Source organism: Falco biarmicus, chromosome 17, assembly GCF_023638135.1.
Source record: "Falco biarmicus isolate bFalBia1 chromosome 17, bFalBia1.pri, whole genome shotgun sequence".
Lineage (NCBI taxonomy): Eukaryota > Metazoa > Chordata > Aves > Falconiformes > Falconidae > Falco > Falco biarmicus.
In genome coordinates, this window is record NC_079304.1 from 3,927,578 (window position 1) to 3,950,842 (window position 23,265).

Below are 23,265 nucleotides of genomic sequence, written 5' to 3' on the forward strand. Positions count from 1 at the left end.
AACCACCTGGATTCAGGAAAAAACAAACAATTCTCTGAGCTCCTCGTGGCTTCCAAAGTTTGTCCCAGGCTTCCTGGAAGCGCAGCTCTTGGTTTTGGTTCCTGGGTCCAGTTCCAGCCATTTTGTAACAAACCCAGCCCCTGTCCTGGCCAGGCTCACGCGTTTGTTCCTAGCAGCCTGTCACCGGTGGGTGATGCCCCATGTCCCCAACCACAGCAACACCCTGAAAGCCACCGATGCTGCGATGCTCTCCCTGGTGACAGGGACACGGATCACACCAGTGCCCCCCTCCCCGCACATGTGGGTGCACAGACACACGTGCACTTGTGTGGGTGACACACAAAGCCCCACCATGGCTCTGTGGTGACACCGGGACAGGTGGCAGCGCGGTGGCCGCAGGGGTTCCCCCACAGAAATGTCCTCACCCTGCACGTGGGATGAGAGCTGCTGGCTGCTGCAGGTGGAACTTTGCTCCTGACACCATGCAGGGTAGCTCAAGAGCCGCCACCGGACAGTGCCGGGGGTGAGCATCACTGCCCGCCTCCCCCATCCTGACACAAGGGGGTCCTGCCACTGCTGCCCAGCACCCCCAGCACATCGAGGGCATGAGAGGGTTCGGTTTCCTCCTGTCACTGGTTTTCTGGTGACCTCCAGAAGAGGGAAAAGGCCACAACCTTCCCTCAGCTGACATGAAAGAGCTGGGGGGGGGGGAGGGAGGCAGGTGCCCCCAGCCTGCAGCCGTCACGGGAAGGTGGAATCGCCCCCCCAGGCCCTGTGGCCCCAGCCCCCACGCTCCCGGCAGCCCAGCAGCAGCTCTGCCAAATGCACACGCGCATGTTTCTCCAGCCGAATCGGTCCCCAAGCCCAGCCCGGTGCCCCCGCAGCTGCCAGGGCTGGGGGCAGCCGAAGGGACCCCAAAGGAGAGCTGGGGGAGCCCCAGCCCCGGGCAGCCGTCAGCACAGGGCCGGGGCGCTGGGCCGGGCTCCAGGAGAGCTGGCGGCGTCCCTGGTCCGGCTGCCGATCTGCTGCGCCAGCAAATTACTGGGCTTGTCTACATTGGCCGCGCTGGCTGCCTTCGGGCCCAGCTCCTCCACCGTGTTTGCACAACCCCGAGCACTGCGGCCACGCAGCTCCAGTAACCGGAGCATCGCGCTGGCGCCAGCCCCAAACAGCCCCGCCAGAGCTGGGGAGCCACGATGCCACAGACCCAGCCGTCCTCACCCTCCCGCGACGTGACCCCCCGTGACACCGCGGGTCACAGCTGCCCTGGCAGCGTGTTCGGGAGACAGCCGAGCTCCGGGAGCACCGGGTAGCCCACCGGCGTGCAGCCACCGGCAGCGCCATGCCTGGGCATCTCCCAGCTGTGTCCCCTGCCACCCTCCCAAAGCTCTGAGGAAAGCTGGAGATGCTCAGCACCTACTGGCACCGGCACTGCCACTCGTGCCGCGGGCTGTGGCTCTGTGAGCCAGCGGCTCTGCCTGGCCACGAGCACGTTGCCCTGGCACAAGCCGGTGCCTGTCCCTGTCCTCTCCTGAACTTTGAAGCCCATCCAGTGTCTCGTCCCAGCCTGGTGTGGTCTCCAGGCCCTGCTGCTGTTCTGTGCCACCGTGCGGGACCGAAGGTGACGATCCTGGCTGCCCCCGCGCTGGCACCGAGCAGAGGCTGAGCTCACGAGGACGCACGATACCGTTTGCTTCCCACCCCATCCCTGCTCAGCGTAGCTCTTCCTTGGCTTTGTGGGTGCCTGGGGTTTCAGGGCTGCTGAACCCCAACCCTAGCACAGTGTCCCACAGGCTGGGGGAGGGGACGGGACCAGGTCCCTGGGCAGGGACAGCACAGCTGAGCCTGTCCATCCCCCGTGGGACACCCAGCACTGGCCCCCGTGCTCCACAGGCTGCGGATGCTGCCGAGCACAGGCAAGCGCTGGCCCCACTCCCACCGCCTGGTCCTGGGATCTACAAACCAGCTGCTCCCAGCTCAGGCACTTTTCCACTTCCAAGCCACCGCAACCCAACACCCCCCCCCCGCCCTCCCCAGCTCCCCCCGCCCTCCGTGCCCGCAGCCCCTGGCCGGTGGCAGGCAGGTGCCTTTGGAGGTGGCCAAAAGGGCTCCCTGCCTGGTGGGTGCCAGGGCTCAGCCTGCACCGGGGGAGCTCAGGGAGAGGCGCTGAGACCCACGGGTGCTCCTGGGTGACATTCCCTGCTGCCACCCAGACCCCTCCCCACTTGCCCCGCCGGCAGCCAGCGCAGCCCCGCTGCTCTCCCCAGTGCCCATCCCGCAGAACGAAACCATCAAATATTTTTGCTGGATATGAGCCAGAGCCGGATGCCGGTGCACACCTCGAACCCCTCGTGCCAACTCCGTCGTGCCCTGCTCCCACCGCCAGCACCGGCACGGCCCAGGGCCGAGGAGCCCCCCACCAGTGGTCCATGGGGATGCGGTTTGCGGGGGCTCTAGAGCTGGGATGGGCTGGCAGCAGTCCAGTGGCTGAACCTTGCTGGGGATGGGGGGCTGCAAGTGCTGCTCCTCCATCCTCTGCCAGGGCTTGAGGCAGCAGCAGGAGGGTGCTGAGCTCGCGGGCAGTCCCTGGTTTAATTTGGCCCGTTTGGAAGGGGAGCATTTCCATACAGCACATACTGGGAATGCAGTGCCCAGCTGGGTGGGACCCCCGCAGGCACACCCCCCCTTCTTTAAAACAATGCAAAGATGAAATACACTTGATAGAAACACATTAAATAACAAGGAAAATTAAATACAGTAATTACCTTTTTTTTTTTTTTTGACAATACAAAGGTTCAAGTTTACTGTAAAAGAGGGTCGGTGCTACATGGGAGTCCGAAGGGGTGGGCTTGGCCCAGGAGGAACTGACAGAAATCACATCAGTGTGGAAAAACGCCACTGGGGTTGGGGAGCCTTATGCTGGTATATGATCATGTGTAAATACAGCCTTAAACTACAGGAGAGATGATACAAAACGCTGGAGCCCTCAGAGCGGGGCACAGAAGGTGCCCTGGCGGGTGCCGGCATCCCTGATCCCTGCCTGGTTACCCCAAACCCAGGAGAGGCTCTGCTGGATCTGCCAGCGCTGCCCGAGCCACATGTGGGGAGGGTCTGGGTGGCTGAGACCACCAGGCTGAGGCTGCCACCAGACCCCGCACCCCACCGCGGTGCTGCCAGCGTAGCCACGTGGCACCGGCACTGTGACCAGCCATGTTCCCCAGCAGCACCTCCCTGCGCCCCAGGAAACCCACCCTTCGCAGGGTGGCACTGGGGGGCCGGGGGGCTGGCAGGGGCAGAGACCCCCAGCCCCACCAAGGACCATCCTGGCAAATTGACTCCGGTTAGAAGCTGTGTGCAGCCTCCAGTGCGGCACCGCGCAGCCAGCCAGGTGGGCACCGGGGTGGGCACCCGCTCCAGCAGTGGGCCAGGGCAGGCAGGAGGGTTCAGCAGCAGCCCGGTGAGATGCTGAGCCATGCCAGGACACATGCACCTGGGGACAGGGGACGTGGCACGGGGACACTGGCACCCAGATGAGAAGCCAGGCGAGGCGGGCAGCACTTGCACCCCCATTCCCACCCGCACGCCCACTGAGACAGATGAGAACATCCCTGCGAGTGCTGGGGAGCTGACATGCCATGCCATGCCGTGCCATGCCGTGCCGTGCCGGGAAGCTGCCAGGGACCAGGGGGACACAATGGTGTTTCACTAAAACTGAAACATTTCGTTCACACCAGGGGCCTTGGCATGGCCAGGGCGAATCCACACGGAAAACCAAAACTTCCCACTGAGGCCATGGAGCCAGGGGGTGGGTCAGGGGGTGGGGATCAGCAAAATCCCCTCTGTCTTTGGCACACTTGCCATGGCAGCCAGCATGGCTATTTCTCACCTAAAAGACATTTAGGTGAAAAATTTCCAGCCTACTTTGAAAAAAAAAAAAAAAAAAGAAAAAAAATAGCTACAAAAATAGTGACAATTTCTCAGCTGCAAACTTTGTGCTGGCGAAATCTGCAGATCCTGTTGCTGAGATGTTCCAGAAATTCATCCCGGTTTTGTCACATTGGCCAAGTTGGAAGAAGAGAAGACAAAACCCATTGCCGGCGGTGCCCCGTCCCACGAAGATGGAGGATTTCAGCCTCAGGGGCCACATGGTCAGTTTTAAGATACCACCACCACCATTTTTTAAATATTAAAAATCTTTGGGGAAGAAAAAACCACAACAAGCAAACGAACAAACGAAGCCCACCCTGCTGGGAGGCGTCTCCTGGGCATCCCTCATCCCCCACCCCTCATCCCCAGCGCCTGGGAGGACACAGCCCTGCACACATGGGGGTGCCCGATCCCCTCGCCCGGGGCCGGTGGCTGGGGATGGGGCAGGGGGAGATGGAGCCAACTTTGTCCCCAGGCAGGGAGAGCGGGATGGGGCTGGACTGTGGGGCAGGCGGTTCCCAGGCCGGGGGGCTGAGGGCTGCAGCAGTGAGGGGGGGTCTCGTATTGCTCTGTGCGGCTGCGATGCCCATTGCATGCACACCTTTGGGGGAGGGGGAGGCAGGCAGGGTCCCAGGCAGATGGTGGGCTCCTGGGCCCCCCCAGTCCTCGCCTGGGCAGCCTCCCGATGCCGGGGAGGGCAGGATGAGGCACTTCTGCTGCCACATGCAGAGCTCTGGTGTGGACGGCAACACGCTGCGGGCAGGGGGGCTGCTGCGGCACCCCACGAGGCACTGGCATGGCCACGGCTGCCTGTGGGGCCAGGCTGGTCCGGGGCAGCAGATGAAGCCTCGGCCGCAACCACCGGGTTCCGTGTCCCCTGGCCCTGCTGCAGCGCGGAGGGACCAGGGCAAAAGCCAGGGGGGCACCACGGGGTGGGTGGGCAGCAGCAGGAGCAGCACCCAGGGGCAGCAGCATCGTGGGTGCTCTGCTCGCTCCACCCAGGCAGCCCAGCACCATCCCCAGGGCAGCATCTGTCCAAGCAAGTGTCTGTGCGGGATGGAGGTGCTGCTAGCGCGTGCCGGGGACCCCTCCGAGGTGGCAGCTAGTGGTCACAGCACAGGTCGCGGTGCCCCGTGCCCTGGGCAGCCTGCGGTGCAGAGCACTGCGGCAATCCGGGGCGCACGCTGGGTGCCCAAGCACCAGGGAGCTGCTGGGCAGTCACGTCCCCTCTCCTCCTCTCCTCCACAGCCCTGGCAGGTGTCCCGGCCGCAGCATGGCACAGGGCCGCCGCGGTCGTGCTCACATGCTGTCTGCCAGCTGGTGACAGTCCAAGTCCCCCTTCAGCTCCAGGAAGCCCGGCAGCTTCACACCCGTCTTGCGGTCCACGCACCAGCACTTGCCCCGCTGCCCATCCAGCGCCGGGTGACACTGAGGGGACAGGTGCGGTGAGGGGTGCCCAGCCTGGCCCCCACGATCCCATTCCCATGGGCTGCCTGGCTGGGGCAAACCAGGGGGCTTTGCCACCCCCATCCCACCCTGGGGCTTTTACAGGGGACCCTCCAACACCCAAAGGGTGATTCGCAGCGAAGCAGGAGCCACGGGTGGGCTCTACCGTGCGCTGACACCACCGGCCCATCCACCCACCCCACCCCCCTCCAGCCTCAGCCTGGCTCTGCAAAATGCCCCCATGTGAATGGCCCCCCCGGCCCCCCCCGCGATGGGCGAGAGCCCACCCTACCTGCTTGGGGTGGAAGTTGCCGTTGCGGTCGCAGTTGGGGATGGGGATGACGTACAGGTCCTCGTGCGTGCGGGTCTGCGAGGCCGCCAGCCGCTCCAGCGCCCGGTGCAGCTCGCTCTGGCACGAGCCCTGTGCCTGCGGGAAGCAGGGCCTGAGCCAGCAGCAGGGCTGCTGCGTGCCCCTCCCCCAGCACCCCAGCCCTGGAGCATGGCCCAGGGGTGCTCAGCACCCATCCTGCCCTCCCCAGCCCAGCTGCCCGCCACGGTGCCACACGGTGCTCACTATGGGCCGCGTCTCCTCACGGTGGTACGGGCTGCCGCTGTTGCGCATCTTGTTGCCGTTGTTGACCCGCTTCGCCTGCTGCTTCTGCAAGCACTTGCGGTCATGGATGCTGCAGGGGCTGAAGCTGTTGTTGGGGTGGTCGATCTCCTCCTTCTCTGCAAAGACACCGACCAGAGGGGGCTCAGCGCCACGGGGCAGCTCCGGTGATGGTGATGCCCCAGCCCCTGCGGAGCAACTTGCACCCCCAGGCACAACGTGTAGACGGTGCCACCAGACCCCACACCACCCTCCCTGGTTCCCACAGGTGTCACCACCAGCCCCGGGGTCCCCTCCTGCCACCGCACTGGGCTGAGCTCTCCCTGCAGCACTGGGAAAGGCTCCTAGGAGTTTTTACAACCCATTCGCCACAATTCACGGGCTTGTTGCCATGTGTCTGTTATTGTAGGGTTGCAGACGCACGCTGCGAGAGCGTCGGGCAGTCGCTCCTGTGTGCTGCGTGGCACGAGGCTCTGGCTGTGCCCCAGCCAGCCACATGCCACCAGGCACCGGGTTGCTCACCCACGGCACCGGGCCCACAGGGCTGGCAGATGACCCCAGGATACACAGCCAGGGAGCCCCAGGCAGACCCCCGGTGCCCCCCAAAAGCTGCCTCTGAAGAGCTGCAGCAGGAAGAGGGGCACTGGGGCTGCACCGGGGCGGTGCTGAGCACCCGCCAAGTCCGGGGCGGCAGCGGGCACCACAGCCAGGAGCAGAGCCGTGCTCTGCTGCAGGGCACAGCCCCCGCGAAGACATGAAAGAAGAAATTCCTGGAATAAGAAAGTTAATCTCCCATGGGTCCAATCCCAAAAGGCGGCGCTTGGCATCCTCGCCTGCGCCAGGAGCGCAGCCAAACTGCAATCCCAGATGTTGGCAGCTGGACGGAGCATCATGAGACCCGAGCTCTCAGCGCGACTTTATTTTTTAAAAAGCTGCTGGTCCCTCTGGTTTGGGGCCCGTTAACCCTCTGCAGAGGGGGGTGCCCTGGGAAGGCAGGGTCCTGCCTGCGCTCAGAGCCCTGTCAGGCACGGTCCCAGCAGAGCTCTGACTCCCAGCCTGCCTGGGCTGTAAGAGGAAAGCGGCCAGGGCTCCCTGCTGGAGTTTATCCCGCGTTTGGGCTTGTACTAATCAATATTGCAGTTGGCAACGGGAAAAACCTTCCCAAAGCGGGTGGGGGGCAGTCACGGTGCAGCACGGGTGGAAACACGCCGGAGACTGACAGCACCAGGGATGGAGGCTGCTGCGGTGATGCCCAGCACCGGCCCTTCGCAGCGGGGTCAGAGCCGCAGCCGCCTGCCCGCTGCATCCCCGTGGCATCCCGGTCTCCCATCGGCACCGCACGCGGCAGCTCCCCTGCAGCAAAGGGCTCCTGGACCAGCTCCCAGCAGCCCGGTTAAAGTTCACAGCAAAGCCCCGATCGAAGCCTTCTCCTTCATTCGTGTTATTTGCTTTTTGTTTAATCTGTCAGTTTTTTTCCAGGAAATGGCTCATGCCCTTGAAATTTGAAACACAGACCCAAAGTCTCCAGGACCCCGCGCAGAGCGATGCCAGCCCCGGCGGCACCAACCACGGGGCCGTGGCACAACACGGGCACTGGTGGCAGAGCCCAGCTCGGGGCTTGGGGGGGCTCGGGCAGGGATGCTCCTTCCTTCCCCTGCACCTCCTCAGGGAAACACACAGGGAAGAGCCAGGCAGGAGATTTGGCACCGGTGGGGACCACCACGCCAAAGTCCCAGCACCTCCATGTGCTGCTCCGGTGCCCTGGAAAGGCAGGACCAGGAGGCAGTGGGCACTGCCCGCTCTGCCTGGGGGAAGCCCTCACCCACCCCTGGCACAAACACCTCTCCTCCCCACCGCCAGCCACCCTCAGAGCATCGAATCTCTCAGCTTAAATAAAACCAGATGCCAATAACGTTTTCGTAAGGCCACATGAAACATCAGTGCCTCTGGGCAGTGAGGCGGCTCTTGCCGACGCTCGGCTCTGGGGACAGAGCTCTGGGACCCGCGGTCCCCTGACTCACAGGGTCCAGGCCAGGACCCCTCCCCACAATGGGCATCGCTGCAGTCCTTGGGGTGATTTTCCCACCCGCGAAGTGACACGCAGCAGCTCAAGGAGCCTCTCGTCTCCCTTCGCAACCCCCCTGCACCAGCTGGATGAGGAACCTCCTCGCACTCGCGCACAAAGATGCGGAAAAAGCAACTCTGTGGAGCCTGAAGGTCCCCCCACCAGCCCCCCCACCAACTCCCAGTGCCGCCTGGTCTGCTCCAGCCCCTTGAGAAGCATCACCTGGATGCCAGGCCAGCAGCCCCGGTGCCTGTGGGGTGCCCCCAAGGCTCCCCACACCTCCGCCCCTGGTCCTGCTCCACCTGGCAGCCTTGGCCACGCAGCGCAGCCCCATGCAGCAGGCACACACACACACACACACACACAGTGCTGCCGGTTGCGTTGGGGCTGTGCCAGCCTGTCCGAGTGGCAGGGGGAGGGCAGGCAGAGTGGGGTGGGGGGCTCCTGCTTGGCTGAGGGCTGGGGGAAGCCCCTCGGCTCGGTTTTGGATGGAAGCGGGTGCCAAGGGGATGGGAACGGGTGCTGCCCTCGCCGGCCATCCCGGCAGGAGGAGGGTTTCTGCCCAGCCTTCTGCCCAGCCCGCAGCCAGGAGACACAAACGAGTCATTCAGCATCGCCTTCAATTAGCAGGAGCTGCAAATGAGGTTGGTCACGTGCTGAACTTGTGATTCACGGTGCGGAGCCCAAGGGAGCAGGGAAGGGCTCCGGCTCCACCGCGCGGCTCCCGCAGGAGAGCCCAGGGCAGTGACCGGGACCGCGTGTGTGTCCATGGGAGAGGGACAAGTGTCAGGGACCCCCACAGCTCCAGCCCCACTCCCCCACACCCCACCAGCCTCGGTGCAAAAGACCCCACATGCCCCATGGGCCAGAGGGGACACATCCACGTGTCCATGGCAGACATGGCATGAGCCGCAGCGAGTCCCAGCACCCTCTGCCTCCCCATCCGGCACCCCTGGTGTCACCTGCGGGTGGTCCTGGCAGGGCTGTGGCACAGCGCCAGCTCTCTTGGCTGCCAGGGCTCTCAACTTGGCAGGCGCTGGCACAGGGAAGTCTCTATCATCCTGCCAAGCCCTGGCCCTGGCAGAGCGCATGGAGCCGGGGTACAAGGGCGGCTGGGGCGCAGGCACCCACTGCCCCTTGGCCAGGGACGCTGGCTGGGAAGCCTGGCCCGTCCCCATCCTGCAGGGACATGCTGCCGAGCCCTGCAGTGCTCAAACACGACCAAGCACCCCAGTGCCTCCCAGCTCGGCACCCAATGTGAGCCGATGGAGAGGAGGTGGGGATGCAGGAGACAGAGTGAAGGATGCAGATGATTCTCTGTAGGGACCAGAGCCTCGCCAGGAGCAGCGCCCAGCCCGGAGGAACCCAAGCATAGGCAAAGCCCAGACCCCACCCCGGGGGACATACGGGATGGGGCATCACCCTCGCCCGGCCCCCTGACCGAGCAGACAGGGACAGCGATGGAGACAGGCAGGGTAGACAGTGCCAGGGGCTGAACCCAGCCTGTCCCCACTGCCTGTGCACCAGCCAGCCAGGGCTCAGCCACCTCCATCCCTCCCGGTCACTGCACGTGGGAAGGGAACGGGACCTGGCCCAGCCATTGCTTACAGCAACCACGTGGGATGAACGCAGTTCCCATGGGGTCAGTTTTTCCCAGACGTAATTATTTACCCAGCATTAAATCACTCATCCTGCGTGCCGGGGAAAACATCCTCACCTCCTCCCGGCTACCACACGTGGGTTCAGCCATCACGTCCCCCAGGCACCCGCAGGCTGTGCTGAAAAGCCGCAGCTGGCACCTCCCAGGGCTCCGTTGCAGGGCTCTAGCCGAGCAGGCAGATGCTCCAGGAGCCAGGCCAGAGCTGGGAGCGCTGGGAGCGCTGGGAGCACTGGGAGCACTGGGAGCAGGAGGCAGGGACCAGGGTCCTGCACAAGGTGCCCAGACCCACAGCCATGGGAGAGGGTCTTGGGTCAGGAGAGCGGCCACCCGTTCCCTGGCTTCCTTGAAAGTCCCGTCCCGTGGGTGCCACAGGTCCCGGGTGAGCAGAGAGTCTCTTTCCTCGATGGAGAAGGGAGCCATCGCCCATTGCCTCGGAAAGCTCAGCCTCAGCCCAGCCCCCCCACACACAATCCCAGCCTCTTCCCTGGAATGCGGAGCCCCCCGGGCTGAGCCCCCAGACAAAGTGTTTACTGTACAAGCTGCTTCCCAGCCGCCCGCCCACTGCAGCCTCCACTGCCGGACCCGCTCAGCCCCGGGAGGACACGGGCGCAGCCGGGGGCCACCTGTTCCATACGCCCCTGCCCCTAAAGAGGTATTTAATTCCCTTCTGCTTACCCGGAGGGGACCTGTTGGATGCACCAGCCATGCCAGGGTGCCCTCACTGTGCCAGGCAGGGCTGCAGCGGGAGCAATGAAGCCTGCAGCCCCCAGCCCCACGCTCCCACTGGCTCCAGGCTGCCAGAGTGGGACAGGGACCCGTGGCTCAGACATCCCACCAGGACCTTCCTGCCAGAACTGCACCAAGCAATGTGTTGCAGGGTGTCCTGCCCGTGTCCTGACGTGCTGTCCCGGGTGAAGGGGCTCGCTGGTGCCCTCACCCCCACCTTGCCACCTGTGATGCTGCAAGGCAGACACGGTGCCAGATCGGTGAGCCCAGCTCCCACGGCCACCCACCCGTCCCCCAGCAAGGCCAAAACAGCGTGGGAAGGAAAGGAAAAAACTGCAAGTCTGTTTCCTAAAGGCTCTGGGAAAAAATGCTGCGTTACACAGGGCATGGCCAAAACCAACAGGCCTTGGCAGCCCGACACAGCCCCGGGCCAGGGAGCCCAGACAGCTCCTGCAGGATGTGGGATGAGGACAGACAGGCCGAGCAGGGGGTCTCCGCAGCAGACCCCATACTGAGCCCTCACGGCAAACTCCAGTGCCTGGAGAGGGGCAGCTGGAGGAGCCCATCCGCCGAGGGCACTCCTCACAGTGGGGACACTGGCAGATCTGCCATGGATCAGCCATGTGAGGAGGGAATGGAGCTGGGATCCAGCCCGCAGGACGGACAGGGATGGACACTGCTCCAGCCCCTTCTGCTCCTTGGGGAGCTCCAGGTGACCCCGCACAGGGACACAGGGCCAGGCCAGCTCATGGACCATCCCATGGCGGGATGCTGCTCCCCAGCTCTGTGGGACATGGTCCTGATCACAGCCCGCAGGACAGGGAAAGGAGAGCATGGCATCCAGACCCACTGATGCGCCAGCACCACGGGTCAGGTCCCCATGCTCATCCCCCGGCGGCAGCTCTATTCCCACTGTCAAAGCCACGGTGCACCCTGCGCAGCTTGGGCTGGGCACCCACCACCAGCTCCCAGCCCCCAGCCCCTGCCCGAGCACCAGGGAGGTGGCAGGCGGCCACGATCAGCACCTGCGAGAGGGTCCTGGGGCAGACACACACAGGCAGCAGGCTTCTCCAGCCTGGCCCTGTCTGCTGCCTGCACCCCACTGCCCTGCCCGGCCATGGGAAGGCCACAGCTCCTGGCAGAACCCCAGCACGGAGCCCATCCTGACCTGCCTGCGAGGGATGCAGGTGCCCCAAGGCCTCTTTCCTGTTTCCTCCCGGCAGAGCCGCCAGCAGCATCCCAGGGAAGGGGCAGCACAGGGGTCACCATGCAACGGGAACTTCGCCACCAGCTGGGATGTGTCCCCAAGGGCTGCGGGTGCCTGCGGGTCCCCGGGCTGCCCTGCTGGCCAGGGGCACTCCGCGGCCAGGGCACGGCAGGTGCTCAGTCCCGGCGAAGCGCCCTGCTCCAGCACGTGCAGTGCCGCTGGCCGTGGCACGGCTGTGCCCATGGCAGGTAAGGGTGGCACAAATGTGACCCACTGGTACCCGGCTGTGCGAGCCCACAGCTCAGCGCTGCTCCCTCCCTGGGACACGCGCATCCCCGGGCCACCCCATCCCACCGCAGGGTCCCAGCCAAGCCCCCTGCTCCCAGCCCTGTGGCCCCAACTCCCGCCAAGCGGGCGGAGGGGCAGCTCGGTGCAAACGGAGGGGCTGCGGCACCGACCTGTCGAGGTGCAAGGCCCCCCAGGCGCCCCCCCCGGCCCCCCTGCCGGCCTTACCTGGGGGGTGGAGGCTCTCCTGGATGGCCTCGACGTCGGCCAGGTCGGTGCAGACACCCTGGCCGTGCATGAGGGTGTGCAGGGGCCGGGGCACGCCGCGGGGGGGGTAGCACCGCAGCCCGGCGCCGCAGCGGGCGGTGTAGACGCCGCAGGCGGTACCGCGGCCGAGGGCGCAAGTTGCGCAGCAGCCGCAACCCGGCTCCCGCACCAGCTCCGCGCAGCCCTGCGGTGCCTTGCAGCGCGCCAGCCGCTCCTCCGAGCACGGCGGGCACTGGATCGCCTCCTCGCCGCCGCCCGGCGCCGCCGCCAGCACCAGCAGCAGCAGTGGGAGCAGCGGGAGCAGCGCGGGCAGCGGAGGCAGCGCGGGCAGAGCGCGCATGGCGGCTCCGCACCGCTCCGCGCCCGCGCTCCGGCCCGCGGCTGGCGGCGCTGGGCTGGCGGCGGCGCCGGGCGGCGGAGGCTTTATGCGGCCCCTGGCCACACCTCCCGCCGCCGCCACCGGGGCCACCGGCGGGGCCGCCCCCGCCGCCACCGGGAGAGGCACCGGGGAGAGTCGCTCCCCGCCGCCGCCCGCCCGTTTCAGCACCGGGGAGGGTTTCAGCACCGGCGGGGCAGCGCCGGCACCGGGCAGCGCGGACAGCCAACCCCCATCCCCCCCCGCCCCCGGCATCAGGACCACCCGTCGCCCCCTGGCAAACCGCCCAGGCACCCTGTCCGCCACCGCCTGCGCGGTCCTGGGAGCAACTGGGATGAACTGGGACATACACACACACCGGACGGCGCTGCAGCGGGGGGGGGGGGGGGGGGGGGGCGCTGTGGCCAAGATCCCCCGCTCGGGGTGGGCGCCGGGCCCCGGGCGCGGGGGGCTGCCCCGGTGGGAGCCAAAGAGCTGCCGGCAGCTCAGCATCACGGGCAGCTCGGGCCCCGCCTGTCGGGGGGGCCCCGCCGGCTCCCCGCGCCCCCCAGCCCCGCACCGGCCCGGGATAAGTTGAAAGCTGCCGGCACCTAGCGGCTACTTGGGAAAGTCGGGAGGCGGGTGGGGACCCCAGCATCACCCCCCGCCCCGCCCCCGCCGCCGGTCCACGCAGCCCCCGAGCCACACCGCGGCGGGGAAGGCCCCGGAGATGGCGGGGACCGGCCCCTGTGCCCGGGGGGGGACCGGTCACCCGGGGGGCTGGTGACCCGTGAGCTGCGGCCAGGGGCTTCGCGGCCAGTGCTGGGCTCCGCCAGCCGGGGGCGGGGGGCGCATGGGGGCGGTGGGAAGGGCTTGGGTGCAGCCGGGGGGGGGGGTGACAGGGGGGTCTTGGGTGCAGCCTGACTGGCGTGACAGGGTGGTCTTGGGTGCAGCCAGGGTGGGGTGACAGGGGGGTCTTGGGTGCAGCCAGGGTGGGGTAACACGGTCTTGGATGCAGCCAAGGGGGGTGACAGGAGGGTCTTGGGCACAGCTGGAATGGGATGACAGGGGGTCTTGGATGCAGCCGAGGGGGGTGACAGGGGAAATCTTGGGCACAGATGGTGGGGTGACAGGGGGGGTCTTGGACGCAGCCAGGGTGGGGTGAGCTCTGGCACAAGCGCAGCCTCGCTGACCCTGCCCTGTGTGAGATGCTGCAGCACCCGGCCAGGCCTTGCACTGGCTGTTCCCCCAGCTCCCACCCAGCACACTGCAAGGACACAGAGACCCCCTCTCCCTGCCCCGGGGACAGGATGAGACCTGCTGAACTCGTGCCATGGGACAGGCACATCATCCCAGTTGTTCCCAGGCTTTGTCCTGCACACCCAGGGATGCACCGGCACAGCACATCTGGGCGCTGGCCATGTCACCATGCACCCTGGTCAACGCTGGCAAAACCACCTCCCTGTGCTGCACAAAGATTGATGAGATGACTGCAACCATCCCCACCACCGGCACCACCGGGGACACGGGGCAGACTGTCAGGATGGTGACCTTCACCCTGTGGGACATGGGGAGCCAGCCCAGCCCTGTGCAGCACTGCGGAGCGAGCACAGCATGCAGGGAACCACCACATCCCACCGGGGCTGCGCCGGCCCCACCAGGGACCTGGCTGAGCAGCGGGTGCTGCTGGGGTTTGGGACTGCGCTCTGCACCACGTACGTGGTAATTAACAGTCATTAAATCCCCAGACACTGGGATTCACTGGTGTGGGGCTCAGTGTGGTGGGGGGGATGAGAGGAGCAGAATCAGCCTGTAAGGCAGGGCTCGGGCTGAGAACTCGGAATTCATCCCATGGGTGATGCTCAAACTGGCATTCTGAGGCCTGAGTGCCAGCACTGGTGGCACTGGCCATGCAGGCTCCCAGGACCATCTCTCTCCTGAGCCAGGCAGCACCAAGTGTGCAGGCAGGAGATGGGCAGGTGGGACTTAGAGATGAGCAGGCAGGATCCATGTCCCCCACGCTCCCGAGCCCCCCTTCTCCCCTCCCAGCCGGTGCAGGGGCCCTGCAAGGCATCTCCAGCGCTGCTCCAGAGCCTCTGCCCTGCCTGGCGCTGCTGCAGTGGCCGTGACTCGGGGCAGAGGCACCAGCCTTGACACAGTGTCCAAGCGGGGACCAAACCCAAACAGGTGCCCAGCCCCGCTCAGCCTGCGGCACCTTATCAGGCCTTGGCAGCGCTGAGCGCCTGCTGCAGGGACTGTTGTGTCTGCGGGCAGTGCCAGCAGCCAGCGAGGCGCACAGGGCACTGGGATGCTCTCACTGCACAGCCCTGGGGGCTGTCCCCCCCTCTGGCCAGGCACAGCGCCTCCAGGACTCCATTCCAGCACCATCCTGCGAGATGGAGAGGGGCTGGGCTGGTGCCTCCTGCCCCCCTGATCACAGCCCTGCAGCTAAGGAGGGTGCTCAGTGCCTGGTGTTCAGTGCTCGGTGCACAGAGCTCAGTGCACGGTGCTCGGGGCAGTCCCGTGCCCCTGGCCCCAGGGCTCCGTGGGCTCCCAGTGCAGCTTTCCCAACATCGGTGGGTCTTTGGGGTCCCCAATACTGGGGGGGCCAGGCTGGGTGCTGCTTCCCTGCCACTCACCCCAGCATGGTCTGGAGCCACCCCAGGCCCGGGGGGAGGCTGCAGGTTGGCTCAAGGCAGGGGCAGAAGTGGGGCTGGTGTTTAGAGGGCTGGAGACCCCCCAGGGTGGCCCTGAGGGACCCTGTGAGATGTGGGGCCCTTTGCACCCACTGTGGGACATGGTGACTGCACACACTGCAAGGCACAGGTACTGCACACGCTGCAGGGCGCTGATGCCTCTGGACTGTCACAGCCCTGTCCCCAGGGCTCAGCCTGGCTGACCTATGAGCCGGTCTCCGTCCCCTCCTGGCACTGGGCACCAGTGGCCAAGCAGAGCCCATGGAGCACCCGGCCGCTCTCACCACAGCCGATGCCCCCTGCTCTCATCCAGCTCCTTCCTCCATTCCCCTCCCCACTGGTTTTTCCCCCGTTTCCAGGCAGCATCTCCTCCCCAGCCCTCCCTCGCCTGTTTCAGCATCTCCTCCAGGCCCTGGCTCCCTTCCCCATGGTTCCCAGCTGCCCTCTTTGCCCCTGACTGGCAGGGCAGACAGTGACCTGGCCACATGGTGCTCAGCCCCCGCTGGATGTGGCCCATGGGGCGCGGGTGCTGGGGCGGGCAAGGGGCGTGTCAGGCGGTGCGGAGACCGCAGTGATAACAGCAGGAGCTGTGCTGGGGCCGTGGGAGTAGATGTGGTGGACGAGCAGGGTGAGCCAAGCATCTGCATCCCGGGCAGCCTGGCCCCGAGGCAGCGGCATGGGGTCCGGTAGCCCCCAGCACCTCCTCCGCACGCTCTGCATCCTCTCCGTGCTGGCCGGGCACCTGGCCCCTGCCACAGCCCAGTGGTTTTACCCCCTGGGCTCGGAGAACAGCAGCCCGGATCCGGACACCAGCCCCACAGCCCCCACGGCCCCCACCCTGGGTGGGGAGGAAGGTAGGCATGGTGGGATTGGGGCACGGCTTCCCCGGCACCCCCAGCTCCTGCGCCACAGCAAGGAGGGACACCTCCAGCGTAAGGCTGGAAGGTGAGGTGTGCCATGCTGGCATCCAGGGCTGTTGGCGGCACCACAGTGGCCACAGCAAGTGCTGGGAACTGGGAGTACTGTGTCACCCCAGTCCCTCTCCAGCCCTGCCACCTCCCGCTCCATCATCCCTTTGCTCCTGCAGATGGAGATGCCGGTGGCATGGAGGCCACGCAGAAGATGCTGCTGAGCAAACCCCCACTGGCGACGGCCCCCAGACGCCGGGAGCCCCTCACCAAGGGGGTAGCGAAGGGTCCGGGCCATGCCCCAGCACGCAGGCGAGGCCAGGTGCCTTTTCCCAGACAGCATCCCCCCCAGCCCTGCTGCTCCAGCCCCCCCGAACCTCCCCAGCCACTACTGGGCTCCATGCCATGTCCTTCCCCTTATCTGTGCCCTGCCTGCACAGTGCCAGCCCAGGAGGGCAGCATGCCCTGCTTCGGCCCTGAGCCGCGGCTCAGCCACATCTACCCCCTCGGAAAGGAGCTGTGGCAGCTTCTGGCATCCCCCCGGCATGGCACAGCACCACGGCAGCGCTGGGGCTCAGCCCCCATCCCGGGCTGCAAGCAGCCACAACTGCCGGAGGGTCCCACGTGCCCCCTGGGATCCCCCCGAGCCCCGCTCCGAGCACTCCCCGTCTGTCCTTGCAGCACCGACCAACAGTCACCCCGGAGATCTTCGAGGGGAGCGCGGAGGAAGAGGAGTTCCTGCAGATCAAGGTGGTGGAGGGGTCCTGGTCCCCAGGGCGGCTGCGAGGGGCAGCCCGTGGTGGGCACCTGGGTGAGGGGCTCTGGGAGACGTCAGCTGGCAGGGTGGGATGGGGATGGTGCTGTGGGACATCAGGGCGGTGCTCGGGGGTCTCACACTCAGCCCCTCCACTCCTCCAGACCACAGCAAAGGGGCTGCCCCGGCAGGTGCCCCCAGCCCCAGAGACGGACCTTGCCCTCCAGGTGAGACGTGGGCACAGGGCACCCGTGACGCACCCTGCGGCCGGGGTTCCCATCCCACCCCTCACCACTCTCTCCCTCCCCAGATGCACAACGGCTCCGGCTGCGTCTGCCCCGTGCGCCCCGGCCCTCCTGGCCCTCCTGGCCCAAAGGTGTGGTGGTCCTCCCCCAGGAGAGGCACGGGGACCCACAAGGACCTGCTGGGAGAAATCCCACTGCTCTTTTGGCCGTGCAAAACCTTTTCTGCACAGGATTTGGTCTCTGGCTTTGGGGTCTGGGTTGGGGGGGGGCTCTGGTGTCCCCTGGCAGGGGGGCAGGTGGTCCCCACAGTGGGCACTGGCAGAGGAAAGTGCCAGGAGCTGGGAGCCAGGCTCTGTCTTTCCCCAACAGGGAGGGAAAGGAGACCGAGGGTCCCCAGGAGAGAGAGGCCAGCCCGGATTCTCCGGGGAGAGAGGGAAGTCCGGCAGCCCAGGACAGCCAGGTCACCAGGGTCCCCGGGGCCCCCCGGGTCCTCCAGGACCACCGGGGCCCCCAGGACCACCAGGCACCTGGAAAGCCAGGAGCCCACCTGCGCCTGCTGCTCTCCCCGAGGGATCGGAGAATAATGAGGTGAGCGCCGGGGTGGGGGGCACAGGCAGGTGATATAGGGAGGGTAGGCGATGCTGGCGCTGGCTGTGGTGTCTGTCCCCAGCTGGATGGCAGGGCTAGGGAGGGCTGGGGCGTGTGGCCGTGGGAGTGGGCAGCCCAGGGAAGGGGGACCGGAGGGTGGGATGCCGCCATTCACCAACTCTGCTCCCTCCTTCCTCTCTCCCTCCAACCTGACAAGCAGCTGGGAGCATCCAGCCCTGCGGGAAACCCAGGACCCCCAGGACCCCCTGGGCTGCCTGGGCTGCCCGGACCCCCAGGCTACCCGGGCCATGAAGGCCCCCCAGGGGCCCCTGGGCGGGAAGGGCAGCCGGGACCCCCCGGCCCACCGGGGGCTGTGGGACCACCCGGTTTCCCCGGGGCTGAAGGACCTCCAGGGTCTCCAGGCTTGGCTGGGCCAGATGGACCCCCAGGGGCACCAGGGCTCCCAGGCCCTCAAGGTGCCCCCGGGGTGCCTGGGCACGAAGGACCCCCCGGTCCCACAGGACCTGCATCGCTCCCTGGCAAACCAGGGCTCCGAGGGGAGCCAGGATTCCCCGGACTAAAGGTAAGGGGCTCCCAGCCCAGCCCGTCCATGGCCCTGGGGCCAGAGCAGAGCCAGCGCGGGGGGGATGGAGCACCGGCCCCTCGCCCTGCCCCAGCAGGGAGCAGCCCCCAGCACTGAGCCCAGCGGAGGGCTCCGGGGCTGCCCCAGCCCTGCTGCTGCGGGGCCTGGGGGGGCCTGGGGTGCGAAGCCCCCATGCCCACCACCCCGCACACTGTGTGCTGGCAGGGTGAGAAGGGTGAGCGTGGGCTGCCGGGCATGCCGGGGAGCCCTGGCCGGACTGGAGAGACGGGCTCCCCTGGCATGCCTGGTCCCATGGGGCCGCCGGGGCCACCAGGGGACTACAGGGTGAGTAGGGGGTCCTGGGGCTGCGGGTGCTTGGGGGGGGCAGCCCTCGCACCACCCTGGCACGGCCTCTCCTTCCAGTGCGACTCACGCCACACTGGGCACCGCGGACCGACCGGGCTGCCGGGCCCCAAGGTGAGCTGGGGGAGCGGGCACCGCGGGCAGCAGGTGCTGGCAGCAAGGGCACGGGGACAGCGTCAGCCGCAGTGCGGGGACCAAACAGCTCCATGGCGGGCGCTACCCATGGAGCGAGGCACAGCACTGTGCAGGGGGGCCTGGGGACCCCGGGAGCCGGGGTGCTGACAGGACCTCTCTGCTTTCCTTCCAGGGAGAAAAGGGGGACCCTGGAGAGCGGGTTTGTAGCTGCAAGCGCTGGCACAGGGGGAGCTGGCTGGGGGGGTCCCCAGTGCGAACCCCTGAGCCCCGTGTGCTGCCCCTGCTCCCCCTCTGCCCTCTCCCTGGCAGGGTAACGCCAGCCTTCACCTTGTGCCGGTGGCACTGCCAGCACCCCAAATGTGCTGGGGCATGGAGCGTAAGGAGTCACACCATCGCCTGCAGCACATGCAAACGCACATGCACACACACCCATGCATGCAGGAAGCGCACACACGTGTGCACACCCATGCGAGCACGCAGTGCACCCACACACGCACACAGCACACGCACCCATCCCAGCACAGGCTCTAATCCTGCCTCTCTCTGCCGCTCACCCAGGGGTGCTGCTACGGGGAACATGGGTGCAAACCAGGCCACCCCCACTTCCCCAGCACCGACAGCCGGTCCGGCTCCTGGGTGCCCATCAGCGGGTACCAAACGGTGAGTCCTCAGGGCTCGTGGGGCCCCATCATGGCAAGGGGTGCCTGGGGACCCCAACCTGGCCTCAGGGACCCTGCTGTCAGAGCCCAGGTGGCTTTGTGTGCCCCACGCTATGGCTCACCCCATCGGCAGCCCCCCAGGTCTCACAGCCCCCACTGGGACTGAAGGGATGGAGGGATGGAGGGGTGGAGGGCTGGAGGGATGAAGGATGAAGATCAGTCTCAATCTTCTCTCTCTTTCTCTGCAGGGCAGCAAAGAGGAGCCGGAGATTTACGGAGCGATCATCCCCCATGTGAGAGACCCTGCCTGGCTCGCGGCTGTGAGCTGCCCCAGCCTGGGGGGCTTCAGCTCTGGGAGGGGAACAGAGCGGGAAGGATAAGGGACAGCAATGGGGTGTCTTAGAGCTGCCTTCTCAAAAGGCAGCACTAAAATAGCCCAGTCCAACCTCCACACTGCTCCACTGTAGGGTCTTCGAGGGCCACCTGGGCCACCCGGCCCCCCCGGGCCCCCTGGCCCCCCCGGAGCACCAGGTCTCCTCTACCTCAACGTAAGGCGCAACAGGGGCTGTGCACATGCCTGTGCCAGAGCATGCACACGTGTGAGTGTGCACAGCACGAGGGGCTCCCCACAAACCCGCCTGTCTTTGCTTCCAGAGGGTTTACCCGGTCCGTGCCCAGCCACCCTGCAAGCAGCCGGTAAGCTGCAGCTCTGCTGTCCCTGAGAGAGACCCTGTCCCCTCCCCATGCACCGGGACGGGTGTCCCTGTGCCCAGCACCAGTAATGGGCCCCACTTGCCTTCGCAGGCAGCCACCGACACAGACTGGGCAGCAGGTAAGGGCATTTCTCAGGTGTTTTGGAGCCTCCAGCCTCCTTGGAAACACCTTTTGTGAACTTCCCGGGTGCCAGGGCCGTGCTACCCTGCATGGGTCCCCAGCACCGCAGCTGGCTCTCCCACCCATCTCCCATGGCCACCGCATCCCTGCGGGGCCAGCTCCTTGCGGGAGCACCCAGCCCCTGCGCTGGGGCACCTTGTGACCCCCCACCCTCTCCGGGCTCTCCAGATGCTGACATCCCCCAGACGGAGCGACTGGACTCCCGTGCTGATCTCCGGGTGCGTCCTGGCTGCGGCCACAGGCAAGCCCCCCAGGCTGTCCAGCTGCCCTCTGTGCCACAGCTGGACCGTGAGCCTCTCCATGCCCCCCAGCGCCAGACGTGGGTCTTCAAGTCCAAGGAGCTGATGCTGAAGTCGGGCAGCAGCGTGCCCGAGGGGAGCCTGGTCTACGTGCGGGAAGGGAGCAGTGCCTTCCTCCGGACCCCCACCGGCTGGAGCCGCCTCCTGGTACCGTGCACTGAGGATGCCCCTCGGGGTCCCTCACGGGTGGGGGGGGGCAGGCTCCAGCCCTGCAGCTAGCGCTGGGCTGGATTTGGTGCTTGGGCAGCAGACCCCCGGGAAGGAGCCCGTTGCCCCCTAACCCATCCCCTTCTGCGCATTGCATTGAGCAGCTGGAAGATTCGCAGTCGCTCTTTGCCAGTGACGACCCCTCCGCATCCACCCCACAGTACCAGGTGAGGGGTGCAGGCAGCCCCTGGGTCTGCTCAGGTCCCAGCAAGGGGGCTGAGCCCTCCTTTGCCTGCTGGGGGGGGGGCAGGCCCCCACGGACTGTCTTCTCCTTTCCCTCCAGGAGGTGAAGCAGGTACAGACAAGAGGTCCTGACACAGGGCCACCCGCGCTGGCCCCAACCGACTCGCTGGTGAGCCCTGCAGCCGGTCCGGCCACGCCGGGAGGGACATGCCGTGGTGATGGGCTGTCAGCAGGGCAGTGCCAGCCCGGCACACGTAGAGCTTGGGGTTGTGTTGGTCTGGGGAGGGTGCTGCACCCAAGGCACTCATGGCAGCACAGGGACGGGTGTCCTCGGGCTGGCCTGAGCTGTGCTATTCCAGGTTCAGAAGGAGGAGGCACAAGGGCTGTCCCAGATCCTGCCAACCACCGTTGCCCCACGGATTCCATCAGTAAGCAATGCCCGGCCCCAGGGTGGGAGACAAGTGGCCCAGCCATGGGAGAGGGGGAAGAAGTGCCCAGGGGACCCCGCTGTGCCTGGCCAGCACTGCTGGAAGCTTGCACCCTCCCGGGAAGGAGGGAGCAGAGACCTCAACGCCTGGCCATGCCTGAAGCTCGCTGCCACCCTGCCTCCCTTCCTCAGCTCCGCCTGGCCGCCCTGAACGTGCCCCTCACTGGCGACATGAGTGGGATCCGGGGTGCCGACCTGCAGTGCTACCGGCAGTCCCAGGAGGCTCAGCTTTACGGCACTTTCCGGGCATTCCTGTCGGCCCCCACCCAGGACCTGATCTCCATCGTCAAAAGGACGGACAGGACCCTCCCCATCGTCAACCTGAAGGCAGGTACCCCCGTCCCCTGTGGGGGCTGCCAGTGGCAAAGCCCTGTGGCCCCCAGTGAGCCTCAGTGGGGGAATCCTTGCCCAGTCCTGCACTGGGGCTGCTGCACCCCAGTTGTGTCACCACGTGTGTTTTGGGGCGCTGGGAGGAACCAAGAGCAAGTTATCACCCACATGTGGTTGGGACGAGGGCACCGCCCCAGCCCCTGGCTCAGCACCGCTGCTTGTGCCTGCAGGGCCAGCTGCTGGCCAAATCCTGGAGCTCCCTCTTCGAGGGCCAGACTGGTGCCGCCCTGCGGGGCCCCGTCTACTCCTTCAGTGGGCACAATGTCCTGATAGATCCCCTCTGGTAAGTCCAGCCATGGGGCGGATGCTGGCAGGGTGCCCCCAAACAAGTGCACCCATGCCAGGAGCCAGGGTGGGGGTCTGCAGCAGGTTCCCCCCCTGCCCCTGCTGCTTGCATAGATGCAGGATCACCAGAGCTGGACATGCTCCAGAGGGTGTCCCCCAGCCCCTCTCACCCCCATCCCCACCCACAGGCCTCAACAGCTGGCCTGGCACGGATCCACGCCACGTGGTGGCCAAGCCCGCAGGCGGGATTGCCAGGGCTGGCGCAGCTCTGGCCCTGGGGAGGGCCTGGCCACCCCCTTGGGCGAGGGCAGGCTGCTGGCCGGGCAGCGGCACAACTGTTCCGAGGAGCTGGTGGTGCTCTGCGTGGAGGTGGCCTTTCCCTACCGGCACATGTGGTGACCCCAGCACCGTGGCACTGGTGACCCACCAGCCACATGCCCCATGCAGCCCCCCTGTATCCTGTGGGGCTGGGGAAACAGCTCTGGGAGCTCTGTGGGCAGCACTGGGGGGTGAACTGCAGCGTCAGGGCTGTGGGAGAGCACCGAGAGGGTGCCAACCCTGTGGCCAGGCTGTGCCATGCTCGCCCCAGGCTGTGCCATCCACACAGATCCCACCGGGTGATGCCAGGCCATGCCCAGCTGCTTCCCTGCACCTCCAGTGAAGCAGATGCTGTCACAGAAATAAAGACGAAATAATTGTTGGTGTTTTGGATGACAGTGATCTGTTACAGGGGTGGTCCTACCCAGGACATCGCCCCAGCAAGGGTTGTGGAAGGGCACACCACAGCCAGCCCAGGGAATGAGGAGAGGGTCTGGAACCATGAGTGGGCTTCAGCCCCATTGGATCAGCACAAATGGGAGTGCAGGGGGAGGAGGTGACACAACCGCAAGGACCATAAAGTCACTGTAATCCATCTCCAGTGATGTCAACATTGCTGGGTGCTGCATCAGCAGAACAGCTTCTCCCGAGTGCAGGCAGCAACCTTTGCCTCTCCTGGAGCGTGGGCAGCAGCCCCCAGCAGCAGCCCCCGACTGGTGGCTC

At 66.4% G+C, this 23,265-nt stretch overlaps 2 protein-coding genes across 2 annotated transcripts; one reads left to right on the forward strand and one right to left on the reverse strand.

The window, feature by feature from the left end:
* Positions 1 to 2,748: 2,748 nt before the first annotated feature.
* Positions 2,749 to 12,723, reverse strand: IGFBP4 (insulin like growth factor binding protein 4). The gene is made up of 4 exons (XM_056362490.1): positions 12,155 to 12,723; positions 5,948 to 6,102; positions 5,666 to 5,800; positions 2,749 to 5,355 (listed from the first exon to the last, which is right to left on the reverse strand). Exons 1-4 carry the CDS (start codon positions 12,531 to 12,533, stop codon positions 5,227 to 5,229), a joined length of 798 nt encoding a protein of 265 aa, XP_056218465.1. The 5' UTR covers positions 12,534 to 12,723; the 3' UTR covers positions 2,749 to 5,226.
* A 3,153-nt stretch (positions 12,724 to 15,876) lies between these two features.
* LOC130160324 (collagen alpha-1(III) chain-like) lies at positions 15,877 to 22,910 on the forward strand. Its single transcript, XM_056362733.1, has 22 exons — positions 15,877 to 16,098; positions 16,332 to 16,474; positions 16,834 to 16,902; positions 17,071 to 17,133; positions 17,217 to 17,282; positions 17,521 to 17,739; positions 17,960 to 18,322; positions 18,548 to 18,667; positions 18,746 to 18,799; positions 18,993 to 19,019; positions 19,379 to 19,480; positions 19,728 to 19,772; positions 19,947 to 20,027; positions 20,134 to 20,311; positions 20,542 to 20,591; positions 20,685 to 20,819; positions 20,984 to 21,046; positions 21,163 to 21,231; positions 21,422 to 21,490; positions 21,682 to 21,876; positions 22,110 to 22,222; positions 22,413 to 22,910. Exons 1-22 carry the CDS (start codon positions 15,921 to 15,923, stop codon positions 22,621 to 22,623), a joined length of 2,613 nt encoding a protein of 870 aa, XP_056218708.1. The 5' UTR covers positions 15,877 to 15,920; the 3' UTR covers positions 22,624 to 22,910.
* The last annotated feature ends 355 nt before the right edge of the window (positions 22,911 to 23,265 follow it).